This window comes from Orycteropus afer, unplaced genomic scaffold (assembly GCF_000298275.1).
Source record: "Orycteropus afer afer isolate SDZICR_OR568_19922 unplaced genomic scaffold, OryAfe1.0 scaffold00364, whole genome shotgun sequence".
NCBI lineage: Eukaryota > Metazoa > Chordata > Mammalia > Tubulidentata > Orycteropodidae > Orycteropus > Orycteropus afer.
In genome coordinates, this window is record NW_006921951.1 from 2,895,297 (window position 1) to 2,904,344 (window position 9,048).

At 39.2% G+C, this 9,048-nt stretch overlaps 1 protein-coding gene across 1 annotated transcript in view; it reads right to left on the reverse strand.

Moving 5' to 3' along the window:
* SH3RF1 (SH3 domain containing ring finger 1) overlaps positions 1-9,048 on the reverse strand; it is a 255,796-nt gene that overhangs the window by 90,598 nt on the left and 156,150 nt on the right. The window contains exons 2-3 of the mRNA XM_007952897.2: positions 6,537-6,812; positions 5,061-5,156 (exon numbers count right to left, since the gene is read on the reverse strand). Of these exons, the coding sequence (XP_007951088.1) occupies positions 5,061-5,156; positions 6,537-6,812 (372 nt within the window). The remainder of the gene's footprint in view (positions 1-5,060; positions 5,157-6,536; positions 6,813-9,048) is intronic.

Consider the following 9,048-nt stretch of genomic DNA (forward strand, 5'->3'; position numbering starts at 1 on the left):
TTATATATATATCACTAAGGTCATGCAAACCCTCTGACTTGGAGGAAAGATGTAATTTTGCGATGTACTGACTAAGATAAACTGATGATGAAATATATGCTTAGGTACTAAATGATGGAGATATTAGCTGAAAAATGTAAAAGTTGGTACCATTTGAAAACCAGTTATTTTTTGGTTTAGAATCTTTAGTTCTAAAGATTCTTATGTTATGTTATATGCCATCGAGTCAGACCCAATTCATAGTGACCCCTCCTTGGGTTTCCAAGGGGGTATCACTACAGAAGTAGATTGCCCAACCTTCCTTCTGAGGAGTGGCTGGTGGATTTGAACTGCCAACCTTCTGGTTAGCAGTCAAGTGCCTAGGCACTACGCTACCAGAGCTCCCAAAGGTTCTTAGGTAGTTCATTTATTCATACTTTCAACCAAGATTTGATGAGACCACATTATATGCTGGTACCACGTGAGGATCTAGGTGTGGAGGACGTAAATTCGAAAGACAAGGTGCTGGCCCTCTGAAGCTCACATTCTAATGAGGGACAGGATTGGGGAGATAAATAGGTAACTGTTTCAACAAGTAACTTAATTACAGATAGTTAAAATGGGCTATGAAGGAATAATAATACCCATGGTGTAATAATCATAGTCATTACTTATATAACAGTCTTCCTAGGTGCCAGGCACTGTTATAAAGAATCATCGGAATTAACTCACCCTATACAGTGGTTCCATTATTTTATAGATGAGGAAACAGAAAAACAAAATCACTCAGGTAATTAGTGGCAGAATCAGGATTTGAATCCAGCTTTCTGGCTCTAGAGGTCAAGCTTTTCATCACTACCACACCACTATGTATATGCGGTAAAAAAAAATTAAAAAGGAGGAATCACTCTAGTTAAGTTGATAAGGCAAAGTGTCTCAGAAGAGATGACATTTGAGCTGAGATCTATGAATGAGTAATGTAGTTCTTTCTGGCAGTAAATAAAAAGTAAGAATATTTGCCTGTCTATTAAGCCTTTCCTACTTCACGCCATCTGCACGTAAGGAATGCTTATCTTTATATTATTTACAGTGGGGATGCAAGTTGCTAAACAATTTTGTTGGAAATTGAGTGAGTGATATTTCAAACAGAAGGATCAAAATAAAATTAAAAACATAATAAAAATTTATAGTTAACCATAAGCTAACAATACATAAAAGTGAAAGGCTTTCAAAAGCCCATACAGCACTCACTTCATTCAAACGTTCTGCTTACTAAGAATCATATAATCCTTGTTCAAATGACTGCTAAACCTGAATGTGTCAGTTCTGAGTTGAAGAAGTGGTTAAAACCGTTCATTCTATTTTGTTTAAAATGGATATTTTTGAAGAAAGAAAGAAAGAAACTGATGGCTAATTTTTTTAACTGCAGTCAGTCCTTGACAAACATACCCTTTTATACAAAAGGTCATCCTGGCATGATGTCATAAAGAATTCTCTGTGTTTCCACAAGACTTTCTTATCCATTACTGCTCTGTACCTTGGAAGAACAGCCAGTCTAAACAGAATAGAATCCACACCCTTTACAGTTTGAGCAGATAAGAGAATCTCTAGGGGAGACGAGTAAACTGAATGAGAGCTAGAGAATTCTAATCCTAAGAGCTAGATGAAGACTCCAGTAGAGGATTGAGGGCCGTCCATATAGCCATAGAAGGAGCTCTGGTAGTGTAGTGGTTAAGGCATTTGGCTGCTAACCAAGAAGGTCAGTGGTTCAAAACCAAAAGCCACTCTGCATGGAGCAATCTGCTCCCATAAAGATTTACAGCCTTGGACACCCAATGGGGGTCACTATGAGTTGGAATCGACTCGATGGCAGTGAGTTTGGTTTTTTCTTTTTAGTTTTATATAGCCGTAAGGAGCTCTGGTGGCACAGTGGTTAAAGCATTCAGCTGTTACCCAGAAAGTCAGTGATTTGAACCTACCAGTTGTTCCACAGGAGAAAGATGAGGCAGCTTGCTTCCATAACAGTATAAAAACCAAAACTCACTGCTGTCGAGTCGGTTCTGACTCCTAGCAACCCCTCCTTGGGTTTCCAAGGTGGTATCTCTAAGGAAGTACATTGCTCAGTCTTCATTCTGAGGAGTGGCTGGTGGGTTTGAACTGCCAGCCTTCTGGTTAGCAGTCAAACACCTTAGGCAGCCTTGGAAATCCTATGGGGCAGTTCTACTCTGTCCCATAGGGTTGCTATGAGTTGGAATCAACTCTATGGCAGTGGATTTGGTTTCATTTTGGTATATAGCAATTTTTCCCCCTATTCACTCTCCCTAACCAGATATTCTTCTTCTCTGTTCAAACACTGATGAATGTTGTATTTTATTTAGTAATAGGTTATTTGTTTGCAAGTCACCATTCTACCAGTGCTACTTAATTCTTACTCCAATACAGGTAGACAACATAGTCCATAACTGTGGGATATTGAGGGAAAAGAGAGAGGATAATAGGGAGAACAAACTATTCCAGGAGCATTTCTTACCACCCTCTTCTCACACAATCCTCTCTTTACACAACTCCAGTGCTCAGCTCCTCTCCACTGACTCCAACACTAATTCCACAGCTCTACGTTTGAACCTCTACCCCCAATGTCCCTAGCTCCAGGTATACAGCCCTACTCTAGGTCCACACTGTTCGAGTTCCTGCTACAACAAGTTCCTGGAGCATTTTCATTACCAAAGTCAACCAACCAGGACAAGCCGAGGGGCAGTTCTAGCTTCTACTGACAAGCCTATAGTAAGCAAAGAGAGCTCTGGAGACTCAGAATCAAATTCTGAATTCATTTCCCCTCATTATATGTGACGAGGAGAGATCTTTAATACTCTGCCATGTTGTGGGTTATGTTCCAGTCTTAAAACCAGTATGCGTAAGATGCAGTGGTATCGGACCCTTTGAGATACATTAACTAATCTTATAAAAACCTCTGGGAATAACAGTTTTTGGTAATACTTAAAAAGCGTCTCACTGGTGGAAACTTAATGTTTTTTATAAGATACAAGAAAAAGATTTACAAATGACTATAAATACAGCCCATTTTTATACTGGAGACTGCCTGGACCTGGGGCGGGGGGGGGGGGGGGGGGGGGGGGGGGGGACGACACTAATAGGTTTATGAAGAAAGAGAAAGGCCATTATTCATGAAAAAGCCACAGTTTTTGTTTCCAATAGCTGACTGACAGGTCTGAGGCTGTAAAATAATCTATACTTTGTTTAGATCATTGAGTTTTGTAGGTTGCTATTGAAATCTGCCTCTACTTTATTGCCCTCAGGGCTAAGCCAGGTGTCACTAATCCCCAGAGGCTTCTGCTTGCTACCAGCCTCCCAGGAACTTCAATCTGATGGCTTGACATCAAAGAAATGTTCAGTCTCCCAGAGACTGATGATTTGCTTACTATGATTTGACTGTCAAAATTCTGGTTCAAATGAGGAAGTGTTCATTCAAAAGAAAAGAGGCAGAAGAATGAAAATACTGTCTTCTTAGGTGGAAGTTTATCTTTCCAACTGAAGTCAGGACAAATAATGACTTGAGTGACTCTTTAGTTTTGCCGTGGGTGGATCTTTTATGCCTATCTGAGCAATTCTACACCTGCCCAGTAACAAAAACACAGCAATCCTTTATCATGCCTCACAAACCAAGTATTGGCATGTAATATTGATAATACCTAACAAGTAAAGACAGGCTTTCACTACTAATCTTGTGCTTGCCCATCGTCTATTCAAATAGAACCCACAATTAGAATTCATAAATAATATGCAGAAAGGATTGCCTGAGATGTAAGAATATTTTCTGTAGTTTACTTCCAAAGGAGGAAAATATATTTCAATAAGCAGGAACATCTGAAGGATATGGATAAAATTCAAGACTCATGCATGGTTTGAGTTACTTTTCCATGGATATACAGTAGTCAAACTGATTTTTTATGAAAACTTTGGCAACCTCACTGTCTACTTGGGAAATTGAGTGCTGGCTACAATGACACAATTTGTCATTTTAGTTTTCAGAATCATGCCAAAACAAATGGTTCAGATAAAGCCATGGGAGAACAAGCAATGGTCGTTTTTCTTTTCACATGCTTAAGATATATACTTTGATATTTAAACAACAGAACGACTTCCAATTCCCCAAACAATCTGTACTCTTTCTTACATTTTGGCTTTTGAACACACTGATCTTCCCATCCAGCTAGCCTAAAACATACTTCTTCCATTTCTTTTGATTAACTTCAACTTATCCATCACTATCCACTAAGATCTCATTTTTCCCAGAAGCCATCCATGACTCTAGCTAGGCTTGTATGGTTTTTTGGGCTGTGTTTCATTCTTTAAAAATGCCTTCAATTTTGTGTTCAACAAGAAATTCTTATTATTAAAGCACAGGAAAGTTTATGGTAGGTGAGGCCTATTTCAAATTATAACGTTTCAGTTTATTTTAAGTATGTGTTTTTCTTTAAAATAATATACCTATGTTACTTCATAAATATTCTCTAAAGAGACTTTACCTCCTAGGCTTGGCTACTATCTTTCTGAGTAGAGCTAATTTTAAAGAGGGGGAGGGGCTTAATTTGGGATGACAGAACATCTGTTCATTTATTTAATAAATATTTACTGAAGGTCTATTCTGCAGATCACTATTCTCATTCTAATGATACAGCAGATAAAACAAATAGGTAAACAAAGAAATTTTCCAGCTACCTCAGGAATCTTCTGATCTCAAAGATGACAAGTAGAACAAAACACCTGGAAACTGTACAGGTGACTGATAGATAGCGCACAGTAACATGTAACAAGAAACAGGGATGCTTTTACCAGGGGGATCTAGTAAAGAGTTTTATATATTTCAGTCTTGAATTACATGATTCAGCAGCAATTGTGGGGCAGGATGGAGGACCTCTTCCTAACCCATCCAATGGTCTAGAACAGGGCATTCCTAGTGCTTTATGCTGTGGGAGCTTCTTAATGCTCAAACCACATTATTTAGATTTATTTACTAAGCCAAATGCTAATTTGATCCAAGTTTCTACAGGTTAACTTACCTCAACATATGAAATTGGAAATATTCCGATTTTGTCTGCCAGCATTCCTTCAGCCCAGTTTTCATCCACTCTGCGTATGACAGTCAAAACATCATCCTGAAGAAACAGCAAATGATTAGTTTACCTGATCTTATTAAGTTTATCACTTAATTCTCCTTCTCAATAAAGGGGTGCAAGTTTTAATAATATTTGAATAAAAATGACATAGCTTTTGTACAGGAATCTAATGATCTCATGAACTAAATGGTAACCTATCAGTCAATCTAGTATATTTTCAGACAGCTGTACACTATGAACTCTTATGCAAGGGGCTGGCTGTTTATTTTATTTAGAGTCACAAAATGCAATCTCAACTGCTACCCATTCCAGCCTCTATTTTAGACTGATTCTCAGTTTTTTCTTAGTTTCTCTCTGATAACAGACATATCCCATGCAGATTCCACTTAAAATTCCCAACCATTATGAATTCAGTAGAAATACTCCTTCATAATGGAAGGAAAGCAAAGAAATTTACATATAAATACAGAATTAATGATATTTCATTTTGGCACACATACCCTTTAAACTGGATTAGAATTAAATTTAGGGTCCAAATATGAAAATGCCATCATATAAAGTATTAACCAAAATTATCTTTGATATAAGGTGAGCCTAACCAAAGCCATGGTATTTTCAATTGCCCCATATATATGTGAAAGCTGGACAATGAATAAGGGAGACTGAAAAGACCTGATGCTTTTGAGTTGTGGTGTCAGCAAAGAATATTGAAAATACCATGGACTGCCAGAAGAACTGACAAATTTGTCCTGGAAGAAGTGCAGCCGGACTGCTCCTTTGAAGCAAGAATGGCCTGACGTCATCTCACCTACTTTAGTCATGTTGTCAGAAGGGACCATTCACTGGAGAAGGCTATGATGCTTGGTAAAGTGAAAGGTCAGTGAAAAAGGGGAAGACCCTCAACGAGATGGACTAACACAGTGTCTGCAACGGTTGGCTCAGGCATAGCAAGGATTGTTAGGATGGTACATAAGCAGGCAGTGTTTCACTCTACTGTACATAGGATCACTATGAGTCAGAGCTGACTGGACTGCACCTAACAACAACAACAACATAAACAAAATTCCTTTTCTTGTGACTTTAAGAACAATGTTGTTAGTTGCCACTGAGTCAATTCTAACTCATGGTGACCCTCTGTGAGCAGAGTAGAACTACTCAAGAAGGTTTTCAAGGCTGAAATTTTTCAGAAGTGTATCACTAGGCCGATCTTCTGAGGCATCCCTGGGTCGGTTCTTTGTCTAGCATTTAAGCACTTAACTGGTAGTGTAACTATTTTCAGGTATTTCCAGAAACACAATGAGATATTTCACATAATACTATGGTAGCTTCTTACAAAAATGAAGTACAAGACATATGTTTTATGTACTCAGGTATATAAGGAATATCTGGCAACACGAATTGGTTTCATTCTCAGTTTACCTTTGCAAAGGGAAGGCAATCTTTGTCCGCTTCCTTGTCTTTCACTTCAAAGTCATAAAGTGCTTTGCACTGAGGTGGAGGCTGAGGTAATGGTTTAATAATCTGCACAAAGTTGGTGGGGAAAAAGCCATGGATCCCGTTGACTTCCCCATGGTACCAATTTTCATCTACTTGTCTTCGCAAAATGATAATGTCACCTTTGCTGAATTTAAGGTCTCCAGGTTCTTTTCCTTCATAGTTGTATAATGCTTTGGCACATGGTAACTGAGGTATACCCTTCAAGAAAGAAATGAGTTTTAATGAAATACCAGTCCAACAATGCCTCTGAAGACGCAACTGCATTATTATTTTTTAAAAGGTAGGGTCAAATCAACACTTCACACTTGAAAGAAAATCTCATATAAAAAACTATATAAATAATACATATAACAATAAACAGCAAATACAAGCACAATGTCCACAGTGAGATAAGAACAGTTAGAAAGGACATCCATGTTCCACCCACTACTAGCCTTCTGTTCATAAATTTAACTTAAACCTGTTTGCTGTCTTTGTCTTTGTGGTACCTCTGGTAGACTCAAACCTCTCATCTTTCTGTTAATAGCACAGAACATTAACTATTTACACCAGCCAGGTTCTCCATGTTTAACTTAGTGGGAGCTTTTTATTGTTTGGGGTTATCAGTATATAAGATATGACTGCTGAGTCTGACTTCCTAGTAGTTGTTGTTACTCAAAAGCTAACTCACTGCCATCGAGTCAGATCCGACTCATAGCAACCCCTCCTTGGGTTTCCAAGGCACTATCATTACAGAAGTAGATTGCCCAACCTTCCTTTTGAGGAGTGGATGATGGGTTTGAACTGCCAGCCTTTTTGTTAGCAGTCAAATGTTTTAGGCACAACACCACCTGCCATTAAATTGATTCCAACTCCTGATGACTCCATGTACAGAGTAGGACTGTTCCATAGGGTTTTTAAGGCTACAACCTTTCAGAAGCAGATCTCCAGGCCTCCCAAGATCCAGCTGAATGAGTTTGAATGCCAGCCTTCTAGCTAGTTGAGTGCTTAACCATTTGCATCACCCAGGGACATTTGAATTCCTGGTATGAAATTCAAAACACTCATAAAGGCAAAGTTAATTGCTTGGGTAGCATAGTGCTTAAGGCACTTGACAGCTAACCAGAAGGCTGGTGGTTCAAACTCACCAGCCACTCCTCAGAAGGAAGGTTGGGCAATCTACTTTCATAGTGATACTGCCTCAGAAACCCAAGGAGGAGTCGCTATGACTTGGGGCTGACTTGACGGCACATAACAACAACTACTTTATTCATCAGGATACATGATAAGCAGTGAGAAAAAAAATTTAAACATGAGTATAATTCATTAATTTACTAATTGTGGTGTAATGTCTAAGTCATTTGACTGCTAACCAGAAGGCTGGTGGTTCAAATCCATCAGCCACTCCTCAGAAGGAAGACTGGGCAATCTACTTCTGTAGAGATACTGCCTTGGAAACCCAAGGAGGGGTTGCTGTGAGTCAGATTAGACTTGACGGCAGTGAGTTTGTTTAGTTAAGTATGATTGATAAAAATAAGAGTTTGCTTTGGAGAAGAACTTTTTCTGATACTATTTTGAATGTGGGCAGTAGTAAAATTTTTATTGAATATTTGAACTCAGCAAATATTTTTTGAGGGTATACAATGTGCCAGGGTCTCCAATACAACCGTGAGTAAAATAGTCACTGTCCCTGTCCTCTCAGAACTTATAATCTGTAAATGTACCAGCATATAGTGTTTTAACAATCTATGTGAGATCATTCAACACTGTTCTTCCCTAGTTAGAGAGTATTGTTAGGCTGATATGCTAATAGATGAGGTTCTAAATGTTGCTGCATTCTATTATGTTTTAAATAACAGGTGTTGAGGTTCTGGCAAGATGGCGGACTAGGCAGAAAGACTGCACAGACCCTCTTCAACAAAGAAAAGGGAAAGCAATTAACACAGACACAGAAGATAATCTTGGACCCCTGAGCTTTGAAGGGAAGGATATAGAAATGGACTAAACCCCTACTAGCAGAAGAATTTGCGTGAAAATACCAAAAAAGGAGACGGACGGAGCTGCAGTCTGGCAGCGATCCTGAGTGATCCTGACGGCACAGAGAGCTTGGAGAGTCCCGAGTGGTGGTAGGACCTAAGAATTAACCGAAAAATCACCCTGCTAGCCAGGGACTGCATGGAGGACTGTGCACGGTGGCTGGGGAACAAATGGAGAAGGTGAAGGGAAAGGTGGGCTGAATTGTGGACTTTTGCCGGTCCGGAGGATGCCGCCATTTTGAAGGTTTAAAAAGCAGCTTGACTATTGTGGATATTTAAAGAGATAGCGCTCTCACAGATTTCTGGGGTTTAAGAACACTTCTGCTTTCCAGCAACCCCAAGGACACTCGGGGCCTGCAAGACTGAAAAGGTACGACATTCTTCTTGTTACTACACCCTACACGTGCTTGGTGAATGGA